Source organism: Hyperolius riggenbachi, chromosome 3 (assembly GCF_040937935.1).
Source record: "Hyperolius riggenbachi isolate aHypRig1 chromosome 3, aHypRig1.pri, whole genome shotgun sequence".
Taxonomy (NCBI): domain Eukaryota; kingdom Metazoa; phylum Chordata; class Amphibia; order Anura; family Hyperoliidae; genus Hyperolius; species Hyperolius riggenbachi.
The window spans coordinates 14305318-14326639 of record NC_090648.1 but is presented as its reverse complement, the minus strand read 5'-3'; the positions used below and the strand labels follow the sequence as shown (position 1 = coordinate 14326639).

At 48.3% G+C, this 21322-nt stretch overlaps 1 protein-coding gene across 2 annotated transcripts in view; it reads left to right on the top strand.

Annotated features, from left to right (window-relative positions):
* SAP25 (Sin3A associated protein 25) overlaps nt 1-21322 on the top strand; it is a 54461-nt gene that overhangs the window by 2486 nt on the left and 30653 nt on the right. The window contains exons 2-3 of one of the 2 annotated variants that reach the window (XM_068272021.1): nt 12424-12506; nt 18015-18100. In XM_068272021.1, coding sequence (XP_068128122.1) covers nt 12424-12506; nt 18015-18100 — 169 coding nt within the window. The remainder of the gene's footprint in view (nt 1-12423; nt 12507-18014; nt 18101-21322) is intronic. The other variant, XM_068272022.1, reaches the window with a different exon arrangement.

Genomic DNA, 21322 nt, shown 5'->3' with positions numbered 1-21322 from the left:
CACTGGAAGGAGGAGGTTGTACTGTACATCACACTGGAAGGAGGAGGTTGTACTGTACATCACACTGGAAGGAGGTAGTTGTACTGTACATCACACTGGAAGGAGGAGTTTGTACTGTACATCACACTGGAAAGAGGGGTTGTACTGTACATCACACTGGAAGGAGGGGGTTGTACTGTACATCACACTGGAAGGAGGGGGGTTGTACTGTTCATAACACTGGAAGGAAGAGGTTGTACCATACATCACACTGGAAGGAGGAGGCTGTACTGTACATCACACTGGAAGGAGGTAGTTGTACTGTACATCACACTGGAAGGAGGAAGGGGTTGTACTGTACATAACACTGGAAGGAGGAGGTTGTACTGTACATCACACTGGAAGGAGGGGGGTTGTACTGTATCACACTGGAAGGAGAAGGTTGTACTGTACATAACACTGGAAGGAGGGGGTTGTACTGTACATCACACTGAAAGGAGGAGGTTGTATTGGGCATCACACTGGAAGGAGGAGGTGGTTGTACTGTACATCACACTGGAAGGAGGGGGTTGTACTGTACATCACACTGGAAGGAGGTGGTTGTACTGTACATCACAATGGAAGGAGGAGGTTGTACTGTACATAACACTGGAAGGAGGGGGTTGTACTGTACATCACACTGGAAGGAGGGGGTTGTACTGTACATCACACTGGAAGGAGGGGGTTGTACTGTACATCACACACTGGAAGGAGGGGTTGTTCTGTACATCACACTGGAAGGAGGAGGTTGTACTGTACATCACACTGGAAAGAGGAGGTTGTACTGTACATCACACTGGAAGGAGGGGGGTTGTACTGTACATCACACTGGAAGGAAGAGGTTGTACTATACATCACACTGGAAGGAGGAGGCTGTACTGTACATCACACTGGAAGGAGGTGGTTGTACTGTACATCACACTGGATGGAGGAAGGGGTTGTACTGTACATAACACTGGAAGGAGGAGGTTGTACTGTACATCACACTGGAAGGAGGGGGGTTGTACTGTATATCACACTGGAAGGAGGAGGTTGTACTGTACATCACACTGGAAGGAGGAGGTTGTACTGTACATCACACTGGAAGGAGGAGGTGGTTGTACTGTATATCACACTGGAAGGAGGAGGTTGTACTGTACATCACACTGGAAGGAGGAGGTTGTATTGTGCATCACACTGGAAGGAGGAGGCTGTACTGTACATCACACTGGAAGGAGGGGGGTTGTACTGTACATCACACTGGAAGGAGGTGGTTGTACTGTACATCACACTGGAAGGAGGAGGCTGTACTGTATATCACACTGGAAGGAAGAGGTTGTACTATACATCACACTGGAAGGAGGAGGCTGTACTGTACATCACACTGGAAGGAGGTAGTTGTACTGTACATCACACTGGAAGGAGGAAGGGGTTGTACTGTACATCACACTGGAAGGAGGAGGTTGTACTGTACATCACACTGGAAGGAGGGGGTTGTACTGTACATCACACTGGAAGGAGAAGGTTGTACTGTACATCACACTGGAAGGAGGAGGTGGTTGTACTGTATATCACACTGGAAGGAGGAGGTTGTACTGTACATCACACTGGAAGGAGGAGGTTGTACTGTACATCACACTGGAAGGAGGAGGTTGTACTGTACACCACACTGGAAGGAGGAGGTGGTTGTACTGTACATCACACTGGAAGGAGGAGGTTGTACTGTACATCACACTGGAAGGAGGTGGTTGTACTGTACATCACACTGGAAGGAGGGGGTTGTACTGTACATCACACTGGAAGGAGGAGGTTGTACTGTACATCACACTGGAAGGAGGGGGTTGTACTGTACATCACACTGGAAGGAGGGGGTTGTACTATACATCACACTGGAAGGAGGTGGTTGTACTGTACATCACACTGGAAGGAGGAGGTTGTACTGTACATCACACTGGAAGGAGGAGGTTGTACTGTACATTACACTGGAAGGAGGAGGTGGTTTTACTGTACATCACACTGGAAGGAGAAGGTTGTACTGTACATCACACTGGAAGGAGGAGGTGGTTATACTGTATATCACACTGGAAGGAGGTGGTTGTACTGTACATCACACTGGAAGGAGGAGGCTGTACTGTACATCACACTGGAAGGAGGAGGTTGTACTGTACATCACACTGGAAGGAGGTGGTTGTACTGTACATCACACTGGAAGGAGGAGGTTGTACTGTACATCACACTGGAAGGAGGTGGTTGTACTGTACATCACACTGGAAGCAGGTGGTTGTACTGTACATCACACTGGAAGGAGGGGGTTGTACTGTACATCACACTGGAAGGAGGGGGTTGTACTGTACATCACACTGGAAGGAGGGGGTTGTACTGTACATCACACTGGAAGGAGGAGGTTGTTCTGTACATCACACTGGAAGGAGGAGGTGGTTGTACTGTACATCACACTGGAAGGAGGTGGTTGTACTGTACATCACACTGGAAGAAGGGGGTTGTACTGTACATCACACTGGAAGGAGGAGGCTGTACTGTATATCACACTGGAAGGAGGGGGTTGTACTGTACATCACACTGGAAGGAGGAGGTTGTACTGTACATCACACTGGAAGGAGGAGGCTGTACTGTACATCACACTGGAAGGAGGTGGTTGTACTGTACATCACACTGGAAGGAGGATGCTGTACTGTACATCACACTGGAAGGAGGAGGTGGTTGTACTGTACATCACACTGGAAGGAGGAGGTGGTTGTACTGTACATCACACTGGAAGGAGGAGGTTGTACTGTACATCACACTGGAAGGAGGAGGTTGTACTGTACATCACACTGGAAGGAGGGGGTAGTACTGTACATCACAATGGAAGGAGGAGGAGGTTGTACTGTACATCACACTAGAAGGAGGGGGTTGTATTGTACATCACACTGGAAGGAGGGGGTTGTACTGTACATCACACTGGAAGGAGGGGGCTGTACTGTACATCACACTGGAAGGAGGAGGTTGTACTGTACATCACACTGGAAGGAGGAGGTGGTTGTACTGTACATCACACTGGAAGGAGGAGGTTGTACTGTACATCACACTGGAAGGAGGGGGTTGTACTGTACATCACACTGGAAGGAGGGGGTTGTACTGTACATCACACTGGAAGGAGGAGGTGGTTGTACTGTACATCACACTGGAAGGAGGAGGCTGTACTGTACATCACACTGGAAGGAGGAGGCTGTACTGTACATCACACTGGAAGGAGGTGGTTGTACTGTACATCACACTGGAAGGAGGAGGCTGTACTGTACATCACACTGGAAGGAGGTGGTTGTACTGTATATCACACTGGAAGGAGGTGGTTGTACTATACATCACACTGGAAGGAGGAGGTTGTACTGTACATCACACTAGACGGAGGGGGTTGTACTGTACATCACACTGGAAGGAGGGGGGTTGTACTGTACATCACACTGGAAGGAGGTAGTTGTACTGTACATCACACTGGAAGGAGGAAGGGGTTGTACTGTACATCACACTGGAAGGAGAAGGTTGTACTGTACATCACACTGGAAGGAGGAGGTGGTTGTACTGTATATCACACTGGAAGGAGGAGGTTGTACTGTACATCACACTGGAAGGAGGAGGTTGTACTGTACATCACACTGGAAGGAGGAGGTTGTACTGTACACCACACTGGAAGGAGGAGGTGGTTGTACTGTACATCACACTGGAAGGAGGAGGTTGTACTGTACATCACACTGGAAGGAGGTGGTTGTACTGTACACCACACTGGAAGGAGGGGATTGTACTGTACATCACACTGGAAGGAGGAGGTTGTACTGTACATCACACTGGAAGGAGGGGGTTGTACTGTACATCACACTGGAAGGAGGGGGTTGTACTATACATCACACTGGAAGGAGGTGGTTGTACTGTACATCACACTGGAAGGAGGAGGTTGTACTGTACATCACACTGGAAGGAGGAGGTTGTACTGTACATCACACTGGAAGGAGGAGGTGGTTTTACTGTACATCACACTGGAAGGAGAAGGTTGTACTGTACATCACACTGGAAGGAGGAGGTGGTTGTACTGTATATCACACTGGAAGGAGGTGGTTGTACTGTACATCACACTGGAAGGAGGAGGCTGTACTGTACATCACACTGGAAGGAGGAGGTTGTACTGTACATCACACTGGAAGGAGGTGGTTGTACTGTACATCACACTGGAAGGAGGAGGTTGTACTGTACATCACACTGGAAGGAGGTGGTTGTACTGTACATCACACTGGAAGGAGGTGGTTGTACTGTACATCACACTGGAAGGAGGGGGTTGTACTGTACATCACACTGGAAGGAGGGGGTTGTACTGTACATCACACTGGAAGGAGGGGGTTGTACTGTACATCACACTGGAAGGAGGGGGTTGTACTGTACATCACACTGGAAGGAGGAGGTGGTTGTACTGTACATCACACTGGAAGGAGGAGGCTGTACTGTACATCACACTGGAAGGAGGAGGCTGTACTGTACATCACACTGGAAGGAGGTGGTTGTACTGTACATCACACTGGAAGGAGGAGGCTGTACTGTACATCACACTGGAAGGAGGTGGTTGTACTGTATATCACACTGGAAGGAGGTGGTTGTACTATACATCACACTGGAAGGAGGAGGTTGTACTGTACATCACACTAGACGGAGGGGGTTGTACTGTACATCACACTGGAAGGAGGGGGGTTGTACTGTACATCACACTGGAAGGAGGTAGTTGTACTGTACATCACACTGGAAGGAGGGGGCTGTACTGTACATCACACTGGAAGGAGGAGGTTGTACTGTACATCACACTGGAAGGAGGAGGTGGTTGTACTGTACATCACACTGGAAGGAGGAGGTTGTACTGTACATCACACTGGAAGGAGGGGGTTGTACTGTACATCACACTGGAAGGAGGGGGTTGTACTGTACATCACACTGGAAGGAGGAGGTGGTTGTACTGTACATCACACTGGAAGGAGGAGGCTGTACTGTACATCACACTGGAAGGAGGAGGCTGTACTGTACATCACACTGGAAGGAGGTGGTTGTACTGTACATCACACTGGAAGGAGGAGGCTGTACTGTACATCACACTGGAAAGAGGTGGTTGTACTGTATATCACACTGGAAGGAGGTGGTTGTACTATACATCACACTGGAAGGAGGAGGTTGTACTGTACATCACACTAGACGGAGGGGGTTGTACTGTACATCACACTGGAAGGAGGGGGGTTGTACTGTACATCACACTGGAAGGAGGTAGTTGTACTGTACATCACACTGGAAGGAGGAAGGGGTTGTACTGTACATCACACTGGAAGGAGAAGGTTGTACTGTACATCACACTGGAAGGAGGAGGTGGTTGTACTGTATATCACACTGGAAGGAGGAGGTTGTACTGTACATCACACTGGAAGGAGGAGGTTGTACTGTACATCACACTGGAAGGAGGAGGTTGTACTGTACACCACACTGGAAGGAGGAGGTGGTTGTACTGTACATCACACTGGAAGGAGGAGGTTGTACTGTACATCACACTGGAAGGAGGTGGTTGTACTGTACACCACACTGGAAGGAGGGGATTGTACTGTACATCACACTGGAAGGAGGAGGTTGTACTGTACATCACACTGGAAGGAGGGGGTTGTACTGTACATCACACTGGAAGGAGGGGGTTGTACTATACATCACACTGGAAGGAGGTGGTTGTACTGTACATCACACTGGAAGGAGGAGGTTGTACTGTACATCACACTGGAAGGAGGAGGTTGTACTGTACATCACACTGGAAGGAGGAGGTGGTTTTACTGTACATCACACTGGAAGGAGAAGGTTGTACTGTACATCACACTGGAAGGAGGAGGTGGTTGTACTGTATATCACACTGGAAGGAGGTGGTTGTACTGTACATCACACTGGAAGGAGGAGGCTGTACTGTACATCACACTGGAAGGAGGAGGTTGTACTGTACATCACACTGGAAGGAGGTGGTTGTACTGTACATCACACTGGAAGGAGGAGGTTGTACTGTACATCACACTGGAAGGAGGTGGTTGTACTGTACATCACACTGGAAGGAGGTGGTTGTACTGTACATCACACTGGAAGGAGGGGGTTGTACTGTACATCACACTGGAAGGAGGGGGTTGTACTGTACATCACACTGGAAGGAGGGGGTTGTACTGTACATCACACTGGAAGGAGGGGGTTGTACTGTACATCACACTGGAAGGAGGAGGTGGTTGTACTGTACATCACACTGGAAGGAGGAGGCTGTACTGTACATCACACTGGAAGGAGGAGGCTGTACTGTACATCACACTGGAAGGAGGTGGTTGTACTGTACATCACACTGGAAGGAGGAGGCTGTACTGTACATCACACTGGAAGGAGGTGGTTGTACTGTATATCACACTGGAAGGAGGTGGTTGTACTATACATCACACTGGAAGGAGGAGGTTGTACTGTACATCACACTAGACGGAGGGGGTTGTACTGTACATCACACTGGAAGGAGGGGGGTTGTACTGTACATCACACTGGAAGGAGGTAGTTGTACTGTACATCACACTGGAAGGAGGAAGGGGTTGTACTGTACATCACACTGGAAGGAGAAGGTTGTACTGTACATCACACTGGAAGGAGGAGGTGGTTGTACTGTATATCACACTGGAAGGTGGAGGTTGTACTGTACATCACACTGGAAGGAGGAGGTTGTACTGTACATCACACTGGAAGGAGGAGGTTGTACTGTACACCACACTGGAAGGAGGAGGTGGTTGTACTGTACATCACACTGGAAGGAGGAGGTTGTACTGTACATCACACTGGAAGGAGGTGGTTGTACTGTACACCACACTGGAAGGAGGGGATTGTACTGTACATCACACTGGAAGGAGGAGGTTGTACTGTACATCACACTGGAAGGAGGGGGTTGTACTGTACATCACACTGGAAGGAGGGGGTTGTACTATACATCACACTGGAAGGAGGTGGTTGTACTGTACATCACACTGGAAGGAGGAGGTTGTACTGTACATCACACTGGAAGGAGGAGGTTGTACTGTACATCACACTGGAAGGAGGAGGTGGTTTTAATGTACATCACACTGGAAGGAGAAGGTTGTACTGTACATCACACTGGAAGGAGGAGGTGGTTGTACTGTATATCACACTGGAAGGAGGTGGTTGTACTGTACATCACACTGGAAGGAGGAGGCTGTACTGTACATCACACTGGAAGGAGGAGGTTGTACTGTACATCACACTGGAAGGAGGTGGTTGTACTGTACATCACACTGGAAGGAGGAGGTTGTACTGTACATCACACTGGAAGGAGGTGGTTGTACTGTACATCACACTGGAAGGAGGTGGTTGTACTGTACATCACACTGGAAGGAGGGGGTTGTACTGTACATCACACTGGAAGGAGGGGGTTGTACTGTACATCACACTGGAAGGAGGAGGTTGTACTGTACATCACACTGGAAGGAGGAGGTTGTACTGTACATCACACTGGAAGGAGGAGGTGGTTGTACTGTAAATCACACTGGAAGGAGGTGGTTGTACTGTACATCACACTGGAAGAAGGGGGTTGTACTGTACATCACACTGGAAGGAGGAGGCTGTACTGTATATCACACTGGAAGGAGGGGGTTGTACTGTACATCACACTGGAAGGAGGAGGTTGTACTGTACATCACACTGGAAGGAGGAGGCTGTACTGTACATCACACTGGAAGGAGGTGGTTGTACTGTACATCACACTGGAAGGAGGAGGCTGTACTGTACATCACACTGGAAGGAGGAGGTGGTTGTACTGTACATTACACTGGAAGGAGGAGGTGGTTGTACTGTACATCACACTGGAAGGAGGTGGTTGTACTGTACATCACACTGGAAGGAGGAGGTTGTACTGTACATCACACTGGAAGGAGGAGGAGGTTGTACTGTACATCACACTAGAAGGAGGGGGTTGTATTGTACATCACACTGGAAGGAGGGGGTTGTACTGTACATCACACTGGAAGGAGGGGGCTGTACTGTACATCACACTGGAAGGAGGAGGTTGTACTGTACATCACACTGGAAGGAGGAGGTGGTTGTACTGTACATCACACTGGAAGGAGGAGGTTGTACTGTACATCACACTGGAAGGAGGAGGTTGTACTGTACATCACACTGGAAGGAGGGGGTTGTACTGTACATCACACTGGAAGGAGGAGGTTGTACTGTACATCACACTGGAAGGAGGGGGCTGTACTGTACATCACACTGGAAGGAGGAGGTTGTACTGTACATCACACTGGAAGGAGGAGGTGGTTGTACTGTATATCACACTGGAAGGAGGAGGCTGTACTGTACATCACACTGGAAGGAGGAGGCTGTACTGTACATCACACTGGAAGGAGGTGGTTGTACTGTACATCACACTGGAAGGAGGAGGAGGTTGTACTGTACATCACACTGGAAGGAGGTGTTTGTACTGTACATCACACTGGAAGGAGGAGGTTGTACTGTACATCACACTGGAAGGAGGAGGTTGTACTGTACATCACACTGGAAGGAGGTGGTTGTACTGTACATCACACCGGAAGGAGGTGGTTGTACTGTACATCACACTGGAAGGAGGTGGTTGTACTGTACATCACACTGGAAGGAGGTGGTTGTACTGTACATCACACTGGAAGGAGGAGGTTGTACTGTACATCACACTAGACGGAGGGGGGTTGTACTGTACATCACACTGGAAGGAGGGGGTTGTACTGTACATCACACTGGAAGGAGGGGATTGTACTGTATATCACACTGAAAGGAGGAGGTTGTACTGTACATCACACTGGAAGGAGCAGGTTGTACTGTACATCACACTGGAAGGAGGAGGCTGTACTGTACATCACACTGGAAGGAGGTGGTTGTACTGTACATCACACTGGAAGGAGGAGGCTGTACTGTACATCACACTGGAAGGAGGAGGTGGTTGTACTGTACATTACACTGGAAGGAGGAGGTGGTTGTACTGTACATCACACTGGAAGGAGGTGGTTGTACTGTACATCACACTGGAAGGAGGAGGTTGTACTGTACATCACACTGGAAGGAGGAGGGGGTTGTACTGTACATCACACTAGAAGGAGGGGGTTGTATTGTACATCACACTGGAAGGAGGGGGTTGTACTGTACATCACACTGGAAGGAGGGGGCTGTACTGTACATCACACTGGAAGGAGGAGGTTTTACTGTACATCACACTGGAAGGAGGAGGTGGTTGTACTGTACATCACACTGGAAGGAGGAGGTTGTACTGTACATCACACTGGAAGGAGGAGGTTGTACTGTACATCACACTGGAAGGAGGGGGTTGTACTGTACATCACACTGGAAGGAGGAGGTTGTACTGTACATCACACTGGAAGGAGGGGGCTGTACTGTACATCACACTGGAAGGAGGAGGTTGTACTGTACATCACACTGGAAGGAGGAGGTGGTTGTACTGTACATCACACTGGAAGGAGGAGGCTGTACTGTACATCACACTGGAAGGAGGAAGCTGTACTGTACATCACACTGGAAGGAGGTGGTTGTACTGTACATCACACTGGAAGGAGGAGGAGGTTGTACTGTACATCACACTGGAAGGAGGTGGTTGTACTGTACATCACACTGGAAGGAGGAGGTTGTACTGTACATCACACTGGAAGGAGGAGGTTGTACTGTACATCACACTGGAAGGAGGTGGTTGTACTGTACATCACACTGGAAGGAGGTGGTTGTACTGTACATCACACTGGAAGGAGGTGGTTGTACTGTACATCACACTGGAAGGAGGTGGTTGTACTGTACATCACACTGGAAGGAGGAGGTTGTACTGTACATCACACTAGACGGAGGGGGGTTGTACTGTACATCACACTGGAAGGAGGGGGTTGTACTGTATATCACACTGAAAGGAGGAGGTTGTACTGTACATCACACGGGAAGGAGGAGGAGGTTGTACTGTACATCACACTGGAAGGAGGGGGTTGTACTGTACATCACACTGGAAGGAGGAGGTTGTACTGTACATCACACTGGAAGGAGGGGGGTTGATCTGTATATTACACATAGCCCTGGATGCTCTTCTGAGCTGGCTGGTACATATAATGCTGTCCTGAATGCTGGAAAATCTATGAGACTTAGAAAGTAGCTGTAACATCCTACGCTCTGCTGTACAGCCACCATATGGACCTGTTTTAAAGTGTACCTAAAGCCAAGTAAAGGAAATGAGTTTCACTTACCCGGGATTTCTACCAGCCCCCTGCAGCCATCGCAGAACGCTATGGGGGACGGGAACGCAAGCAAGGATACGCATGGCCAGGGCTGCGCAGTGGCGTACGAGAGGAATCGGCGCAGGAGACTTGGGCGCAGGATACAGTCGGTATATGGCTGATCCTGCTGCTGCACAAGTCCGGGCCGTGTTAAATACTATTCCCCCTCCAGGTCCACGTGGATAGTGGGGAATGATATAATTTGGCTTCCAGCAGTTGCTGGAGGCCGAATTACAGTGTTGTAAAATTAACTTCAGGCCGAAGTTACACCCAAGTCTCCTGCGCTGGATTCACTGCGTTCGGGCGAAGTGACCCACCGACTCTCAGTCAGCAAAACTAAAACTAAGCCATAGCGGGGGACCGGAGGATCGCTGAGGACCGGGGCAGGACAGGACGGCTACAGGGGGCCAGGTAAGTGAAACTGATTTTCTTTGCTTGGCTTCAGGTTTCCTGTCAATGTAATGAGTCATTTCCCGTGTCCTTCATTTTGCTGTACAGCCACTAGATGGCCCTGTGTAGTTTGGAATTATCTGTCTTTTTGCGTCTTGCATTGTGCTGTACATTACTGTAGAGTTCTGCATTTTGCTATGCAACCACTAGATGGCAATGTGTAATTTGGAATGAATTGGGTGTTCTGCATTCTGTTGTACATGCAGTAGATAGTGCTGTGTAGTTTGCTGTGTAATTTGGAATAACTGTCTCTGTGTGTTGTGCATTCCGTTGTTCAGGCACTAGATGGTGCTGTGCACTTTGGAATAACTGTCTCTGTGTGTTGTGCATTCTGTTGTTCAGGCACTAGATGGTGCTGTGTACTTTGGAATGACTTGTCACTGTGTGTTGTGCATTCTGTTGTTCAGGCACTAGATGGTGCTGTGTACTTTGGAATGACTTGTCACTGTGTATTGTGCATTCTGTTGTTCAGGCACTAGATCAGGGGTCAGGAACCTTTTTGGCTGAGAGAGCCATAAACACCACATATTTTAAAATGTAATTCTGTTAGAGCCATACGATATGTTTCAAACTGGGGCAGTGAGCATGGCCTTGTTGCCATGGTGATGTGTATACAGTTGATCCGCTCGGCAGCGGAAGTGTCAGACACATCTTCAGCTTCTCCTGGGTTTCATTAGCATCAGCAATTTCCCCAAGAGCCAGACAGGAGAAATACTGACTAACAGCTTGTACAATTAGCTAGCTGACTTGGGGGTTGATCCACTTTGTAGGACGAGATCCCCGCACTTATGCCCAATAGGCTGCCTGTCAAGTGACAAGCAGCCTATTGGGCCAATCAAAGTGCGGGGATCTCGTCCTACAAAGTCACTGGACCTGACAGGGTCCAGAGTGGAACAATTGGAGAAGCCTTTCGTTTTAGGAGGGCGCAAGTAGTTCCCTACCCCTGCACTAGATGTTGCTGTGTACTTTGGAATGACTTGTCTCTGTGTGTTGTGCATTCTGTTGTACAGGCACTAGATGGTGCTGTGTGATTTGGAATGACTTGTCTCTGTGTGTTGTGCATTCTGTTGTACAGGCACTAGATGGTGCTGTGTAATTTAGAATGACTTTTCTCATTTATTTATTTTAAGTATTTATATAGCGACAACATCTTCCGCAGCGCTGTACAGAGTATATTGTCTTGTCACTAACTGTCCCTCAGAGGGGCTCACAAGCTAATCCCTACCACAGTCATATGTCTATGGATGTATCATGTAGCGCATGTATCATAGTCTAGGGCCAATTTAGGGGGAAGCCAATTAACGTATCTGTATGGTTTTTGGGATGTGGGAGGTAACCGGAGTGCCTGGAGGAAACCCACACAGACACAAGGAGAACATACAAACTCCATGCAGATGTTGACCTTGCTGGGATTTGAACCAAGGACCCAGCGCTGCAAGGCGAGAGCGCTAACCACTACGCCACCGTGCTGCCCAGTCAGTCTTTGCATCCTGCATTCTACTGTATGGACACTAGATGGCAATGTGTACTTGTGGATGAGGTGCTCCTCCTTAATTATGTTGTACAGCCACTAGCTGGCGCTGTGCATTTTGGAATGATTTGCCCCCTGACCTCTAAGTTTCCATTGCAGAAAATGTTCGGGGAGCAGTCAGACTCTTGCCACAGTTCAGATGAAGAGTGGGAGGCGGCTTCTTCGGCATCAGACTCTCACAGGTGAGTTCTCAGTGCTTGCGGCTTGCCTGTCTGCCATTAGGCCACATCCTCCTACTCTCCATGCTATTATTGCTGACACTGCGAGGCCTACAGGTGCAAGGCTTCTTATGGAAGAGGTCCTGTCATCAGCTGCCATCAGAACTAGTGTCCTCCTTACAGCTCAATGGCAAGTGAGAAGCATGCGAGAGAGAGAGAGAGTCCCTACAGTGCATGCCTTCTCATTGCCAGCGTGGTCTCATACACCCCCCCCCCCCCCCCCCCCCTTAGCTTAAGCTCAGTATGAGCCTACGATGCTTCATATATCTCCATGGAAACCAAAAAAACAACACGGTTGCTTAGAAGGAGACCTTTTTGAGTTCTGGTAGAGGTTTTGTCACTCTAAACAATTTCTTCAGTCCTGATGAGGTGGAGATGTCCCAATATTTAGGTTATATTTTTTTTTAAATACTGAAACCTTGTTCTGCCCTGTAGTGTCTAGATAAAGGATGATTAGACTGCAGTGTATGTTGTTGACACAGTGGGCCATATGCAATTCACTTTTTCACCTGAGTTTTCTCCTGGGTGATAATTTTTAATATTCGATTTAAAAGAACTTTGCAGTTCTTTTCAAATAAAAAAGTACTAAAAAGTTGGTGAAAAAGTTCTATCAAAATTATTTGGAGTATTTTCTTGCTTGCTGGTGATTTAAAAGGCATTTTATTGACAAGATTAAAATTATCACCGAGGAGAAAAGTCAGGAGTAAAAGGGAATTTCATATCGAGGTTGTAGAGGTCCTCTTGCACACTGCATCCATTTCCGATTCCGATTCCGCTTTTTAATCGGTTTTTACCTCTGATCCCAATTTAGATTTTTAATCTTTACTGCATGCTGCGTTTTTTGATCTGTTGTTCTGTTGAATGTATTCAGGGAAAATCGGAATTGAAAATCAGAAACGGAATCAGAAAACGGATTTGCAGTGTGCAGGGAGCCTTAAGGCCACATACACACATCAGACCATAGTCTTTGGAAAATGAAAGATCACAGACCAATTTTACCCCCTTCCATGTAGTATGAGAGCCATACCTACACAGTCTATTCTATGGAGCTGAACTCCTCATCAGACAGAAATCTTACCCCCTTCCATGTAGTATGAGAGCCATACCTACACAGTCTATTCTATGGAGCTGCACTCCCCATCAGACAGAAATCTTACCCCCTTCCATGTAGTATGAGAGCCACACCTACACAGTCTATTCTATGGAGCTGAACTCCCTATCAGACAGAGATCTTACCCCTTCCATGTAGTATGAGAGCCACACCTACACAGTCTATTCTATGGAGCTGAACTCCCCATTAGATAGAAATCTTTGCAAGATGCTGCACACAAAGATGCTGTACACATTCAACAGATCAGTATCTGCAAAAGATCTGTTCCTGCAAAAGATCCATTCCTGCCAATTGCATTCATAGTCTATATCTGCAGATCATCATACACACCTTGTTTAACAGACATTCATCTGCAGATCAGCCAATTATCTGAAGATCTGAATATCCATCCTGGTGGATCTGATCTGCAGATGAATGTCTGTTAAACAAGGTGTGTATGGTGATCTGCAGATCTCATAGACTATGAATGCATTTTGCAGGAACAGATCTTTTGCAGATACTGATCTTTTGTGTCTGTACAGCATCTGTGTGTGCAGCATCTTGCAAAGATTTCTATCTGATGGGGAGTGCAGCTCCATAGAATAGACTGTGTAGGTATGACTCTCATACTACATGGAAGGGGGTGAGATTTCTGTCTGATGGGGAGTGCAGCTCCATAGAATAGACTGTGTAGGTGTGGCTCTCATACTACATGGAAGGGGGTAAGATTTCTGTCTGATGGGGAGTTCAGCTCCATAGAATAGACTGTGTAGGTGTGGCTCTCATACTACATGGAAGGGGGTAAGATTTCTGTCTGATGGGGAGTGCAGCTCCATAGAATAGACTGTGTAGGTGTGGCTCTCATACTACATGGAAGGGGGGTAAGATTTCTGTCTGATGGGGAGTGCAGCTCCATAGAATAGACTGTGTAGGTATGGCTCTCATACTACATGGAAGGGGGTAAGATTTCTGTCTGATGGGAAGCTCAGCTCCATAGAATAGACTGTGTAGGTGTGGCTCTCATACTACATGGAAGGGGGTAAGATTTCTGTCTGATGGGAAGCTCAGCTCCATAGAATAGACTGTGTAGGTGTGGCTCTCATACTACATGGAAGGGGGTAAGATTTCTGTCTGATGGGGAGTTCAGCTCCATAGAATAGACTGTGTAGAGTATGGCTCTCATACTACATGGAAGGGGGTAAGATTTCCGTCTGATGGGGAGTGCAGCTCCATAGAATAGACTGTGAAGGTATGGCTCTTATACTACATGGAAGGGGGTAAAATTGGTCTGTGATCTTTCATTTTCAAAGACTATGGTCTGATGTGTGTATGAGCCTTAAGACTCCGACCAGTACTGCAAAGTACTTAGAGATGCATATGATTCTGTAGCTTGTGCTCTCCTCTTTCATTTGAATCGCCATTCTACTCCAAATAGTTTTCGTTTGATTTCAATTTAAAAATTGCGGCTGCCATCTTGGCCATGTTATAACTTCCGGGTCACCCCTGTCTTCTCTGTTAGAGAAGTGCATCACTGAAAGAAGCAGGAAGAGGAAGTGACACCCATGGCCATTGCAAGAGGCTCCTCCAGAGGGGTCATAGCATGACTTTGTTGGAAGTCGTCTGTCTTAAAGGCATGCCCATGAGAGGTGCTCAGAGTCCCTTTAAGGGCGGGTGAGCAATGGAGAGGATGGTAGCTGTTGGGGGGGAAACTGATGCTACTTAATATGTCAAATAAGTTGCTGTTGATAAAGCAGAATACAGGTGGGAAGTTCCATGTGCCCAGCTGCAGGGACTCCAGAGGTCCACCATTCTCCTCTCTCCAAGGCACATAGAAACTGACTGAGACATTCTTGCTTGGCAGTGAATTATATTCACAATAATGACATGCAGTCCACAAAAAGCTTTGGGTCTTCACCCTTTGTCAAGCATACAACAACGGATATCAATGGATAAATCAATAGTTTCTCTAGTCTATGACCTCTAAAGGCTCATACACACGTCCAACTTGATGCACAACCAACCACACAACATGACCAACCGTGCAACAAGTGTTTACAAGTGCATACACACACGCCAACCAACTCAACAACCAACTCACTTAAAGGGATACTGTAGGGGTGTCGGGGGAAAATGAGCTGAACTTACCCGGGGCTTCTAATGGTCCCCCGCAGACATCCTGTGTTGGCGCAGCCACTCACCGATGCTCCGGCCCCGCCTCCAGTTCACTTCTGGAATTTCTGACTTTAAAGTCAGAAAACCACTGCGCCATCACGCCCGTGTCCTCGCTCCCGCTGATGTCACCAGGAGTGTACTGCGCAGACACAGACCATACTGGGCCTGCGCTGTGCGCTCTTTTTGACATCAGCGGGAGCGAGGACACGGCAACGCAGGCGCAGTGGTTTTCAGACTTTAAAGTCAGAAATTCCAGAAGTGAGCCGGAGGCGGGGCCGGAGCATCGGTGAGTGGCTGCGCCAACACAGGATGTCTGCGGGGGACCGTTAGAAGCCCCGGGTAAGTTCAACTCATTTTCCCCTGACCCCCCCTACAGTATCCCTTTAAATACTATGTGTGCGAGCTAAATGACAAACTGCACAACATGTCTGCATTTGAAGACAATAAAGTTGTGCAAAAGTCTTGTACACACGTTCCAACCTGCCTGATAGTTGGGCAGATTGATCCGCCGGTTGGAACTGGCAATCCGCCTGTTATCAGTTGGTCATCTGGTTGTTTGTCAGCCACACACACACCAAACTTATCTTCCAACAGACAAGTTTGGAAGATAGTTGGACAGATTGTTGGTACGTGTGTATGAGCCTTTAGGGGATAAACTATTCGAACCTCAGGATCCAACTTTTGAAGCTATAACTTGTGATCTCCGCCTTCTTTCGAGATGGGTCCATGGAAAAGTGATGCAGCTGTTGTTTGTTAATGGATGACCGGGATCAGTTATGATGGGAATCAAATGGTTAATCACAAGAATCACAACAGACTCCTCTATACAACCACATTCGGTGGTGCCATAATAGCACTTTTAGCTAATGTTATAACTCACAGATGGGCCCTCAGAGAAAAGAAACCCTCTGATTGGCTGCCTTGTTGTGAGCTAAGTCACTAATTGACCACCGCACTGAGGCTAGTGAGTGATAGTGGCATAGCTGGCAATGATGGAGGCAATATTACACTTTCTTCTCCTCTGAAGATCCATCTTTGAATAGTAGAAGGTGACACAAACTACTGCAGGGAGAGTTAACCATTGTGGGAGGGGAGGAGACACAAACTACTGCAGGGGAGGAGACACAGACTACTGCAGGGAGAGCTAACCATTGTGGGAGGGGAGGAGACACAAACTACTGCAGGGGAGGAGACACAAACTACTGCAGGGAGATCTCACCACTATAGGAGGGGAGGAGATACAAACTACTGCAGGGGAGGAGACACAAACTACTGCAGGGGAGGAGACACAAACTACTGCAAGGAGATCTAACCATTGTGGGAGGGGAGGAGACACAAACTACTGCAGGGGAGGAGACACAGACTACTGCAGGGAGAGCTAACCATTGTGGGAGGGGAGAAGACACAAACTACTGCAGGGGAGGAGACACAAACTACTGCAGGGAGATCTCACCACTGTGGGTGGGGAGGAGATACAAACTACTGCAGGGGAGGAGACACAAACTACTGCAGGGAGATCTCACCATTGTGGGAGGGGAGGAGGCACAAACTACTGCAGGGGAGGAGACACAAACTACTGCAGGGGAGGAGACACAAACTACTGCAGGGAGATCTAACCATTGTGGGAGGGGAGGAGACACAAACTACTGCAGGGAGATCTCACCATTGTGGGAGGGGAGGAGACACAAACTACTGCAGGGGAGGAGACACAAACTACTGCAGGGGAGGAGACACAAACTACTGCAGGGAGATCTAACCAATGTGGGAGGGGAGGAGACGCAAACTACTGCAGGTTAGGAGACACAGACTACTGCAGGGAGATCTCACCATTGTGGGAGGGGAGGAGACACAAACTACTGCAGGGGAGGAGACACAAACTACTGCAGAGAGATCTCACCATGCATTGTGGGAGGAGAGGAGACACAAACTACTGCAGGGGAGGAGCCTTAAACTACTGCAGGGAGATCTCAGCATTGTGGGAGGGGGTACACACAAACTACTGCAGGGGAGGAGACACAGACTACTGCAGGGAGATCTCACCATTGTAGAAGGGGAGGAGACACAGACTACCGCAGGGAGATCTCACCATTGTAGCAGGGGAGGAGACACAGACTACCGCAGGGAGATCCCTGTAGGGAAATATGTCTTATGCTGGCTGGGCCTTATTATTCTGTCATTGTGCAGTTTGTGTGACTTTATTTTCCCTTTAGGATTACTGATGAACCGGGCAGCTCTGCGGAGGGAGCTGATCCACCACAGCCGGCCCACCCCTCGGCACAGACATATAGGAAGCACGGTAGGTTAGCGTTCCATCTATAACAGGCTTTATAAGGATGGACAGATAGTGGCCCATAATGGAAAGCAGCATGAAAGGAGCAAATGAGAGATGTCCCCTCTCCATGACCTCAGCCCCCCATCATGTGACCTGCCGGCACTCTACCATCTCCAGGCATCCTCATCTCCATGACCCCCGCCCCCAATCATGTGACCTGCCAGCACTCTACCATCTCCACGACTCCAACCCCCTCCCCATCACTTGACCCGGCGTCACTCTACCATCTCCAGGCATCCCCTTCTCCATGACCTCAGCCCCCCTATCATCTGACCTGCCGGCACTCTACCATCTCCATGACTCCAACCCCCTCCCCATCACGTGACCTGGCGGCACTCTACCATCTCCAGGCATCCCCATCTCCATGACCTCAGCCTCCCCATCATGTGACCTGCCGGCACTCTACCATCTCCATGACTCCAACCCCCTCCCCATCACGTGACCTGGCGGCACTCTACCATCTCCATGCATTCCCATCTCCATGACCTCAGCACCACCATCATGTGACCTGCCATCACTCTACCATCTCCAGGCGTCCCTATCTCCATGACTCCAACCCCCTCCCCATCACGTGACCTGGCGGCACTCTACCATCTCCAGGCATCCCCATCTCCATGACCTCAGCCTCCCCATCATGTGACCTGCCGGCACTCTACCATCTCCATGACTCCAACCCCCTCCCCATCACGTGACCTGGTGGCACTCTACCATCTCCATGCATTCCCATCTCCATGACCTCAGCACCACCATCATGTGACCTGCCTTCACTCTACCATCTCCATGCATTCCCATCTCCATGACCCCCCCCCCCCCATCATGTGACCTGCTGGCACTCTACCATCTCCAGGCATTCCCATCTCCATGACCTTAGCCCCCCCATCATGTGACCTGCTGGCATTCTACCATCTCCAGGCATCCTCATCTCCATGACCTCAGCCCCTCCCATCATGTGACCTGCCGGTAGACTACATGGGTTAGATATGTAACGTGCAGGCAGATCTCATGATGAGAGGGGGTGCTGTAGACATGAGGAATGGAAGAAGGATGCTGTTACATTTGAGGAAGAAGGATATCATAAATGCAGAAACAGCAGACAGACGGTCAGGGACTCGAGACAATAGTGTAGAGGACAGAATCTGAGAAATAGATTTTGGGTTTCATCAGCATAGAGGTGATACTGGAAACCCGAAGAAAGTATTTATTGTCCCAGGTCATGAGTGTAGAGGAAGAAGGAACAGAAGGCCCAGGAACAGAAACTTGGGGTACACTAACAGACAGGGAGGGGGGGGGGGCATGGAGAGAAGTTAGTATAGGAAGATTGTGAAAGAACAAGGGTGACAACAATTCCAAAAATGCACTAGGTTGTTGATCTCCTGTGACAAGGGGGTCTGGAGGGGCAGAGAATGATCAACAGTGTCAAAGGCAGAGGAAAGGTCGGATAGTGTTAGTACGGAAAATTGAAGAGGTTGAAAACAGTTGTTAAAGCAGAAATGAAGGAGGAGGAAATCTGAAGGATAAGATGGGAAAGAGGGAATAGGGTCCACAGCACAGGTAGAGAGGTGTGCTTTAGAGCTTACTGAGGAAGTTAGGCCAGTGAAAGCTATTAAAGAGAAGGAGGTTAGAGTGAGCAACTCACCATGGAGAGCAGAGGAGGGTAGGTTACAATGGACAAGCATGTAGACAGATAAAAGAGAGAGGTGATTGGACTACATTTATTATTGTATCAATGTTGTATTGTTATGTATTGTATAAAATTGGCTAGTGAAGTATGATGCAAAGTCTTCATGTGGTGGGAGGAGGAGGTGAGGGGCAGAGTAGGGAGTAGATGATGTTAGAAAACAGTTTAGTGGGACTGTGAAGAGATGAGTGAGGAGAAGTATGACTGTTTGGCGAGGGAAAGCCATCCCTGAGCTGCTGCAGAGCTTTGATTTTTATAATGCAGGAAGTCTGCAAGCATCATCTAGTTGTATTCCAGAGATTAGGGTTCTCTATCATTTCAAATGACAACCCCACATCCTTTCAACATTTTTGAAAAACGGGTATTGGAGTAGTAGGACTTTCACAAAGACAGACAACAAGTTAAAAACAACATTATCACACATGTATATTTATTAATAGGAGGTGCTAGACAAATATTCTATTATCACACTTCACCTAGGTTTCTTTCACCCCTGCTGCTCCTTCAACAAAGGGGGTACCCACAAGTCCCCTCAATTGGTTCCAGATGTAAGCGATAGTAAATGAAGTGTTGCTTGGAATATAATGTTAATTCACAATTTAATTCATAAAAGGTAGATTAACGTACATACAGGTGAAGTACACATCAAAAAACAATATACAACACTACATTAAAGTGAACCAGAGAGGAAGCACCCTCCTGTATTTACCATATATATCAGTGGGAACATTAGAGAAAACACCTACCCTGCTCTCTGTTTCATTCTGCACTGCTCAGCCTGCTTGTTATCAGCCCTGATAAAATCCCCGACTGAGCATTCAGTCTGGCTTTGCTCAGGAATCATTATATCTGAATCTGTCTTCTCTGATGTCTTTTCAAGCCCAAGCCTGCCCCCTTCCGGCTCTGCTATAATGACTCCTGAGCAAAGCTAGACTGAATGCTCAGTCGGAAATTTTATCAGGGCTGATAAGAAGCAAGCTGAACAGTTAAAAATGAAGCAGAGAGCAGGGTAGGTGTTTTCTCTAATGTTCCCACTGATATATATGGTAAAATACATGAGGGTGCTTCGTCTCTGGTTCACTTTAACCACCCTGGTGTTCTATTAAATGCGCCAGGGTGGTCGCACAGCAGTTTTTTTTGAATATTTTTTTTTAAAAAATCATGTAGCGCTAGCTACATGATGCCCTCTCTCTGCGGCGTCCGCCCGTACCTTACGATCGCCGCCGATCTGAACGGGATTTCTTTTAGGGCTTCCTCCGTCGCCATGATGACGATCACGATGACGTCATTGACGTCATCAACGTCGTGACGTCAGACGGAGTCCCGATCCACCCCTCAGCGCTGCCTGGCACTGATTGGCCAGGCTGCACAGGGGTCTCGGGTGGGGGTGGGGAGGGGCGCCGTGTTACGCGGCAGGTAGCGGCTCCTCGGCGGCTAGCGGCGGTGATCGTCCCCAACACGCAGCAAGCAAAGTGCTTGCTGCGTGTTTTAAAAAGGAAATTATGAAA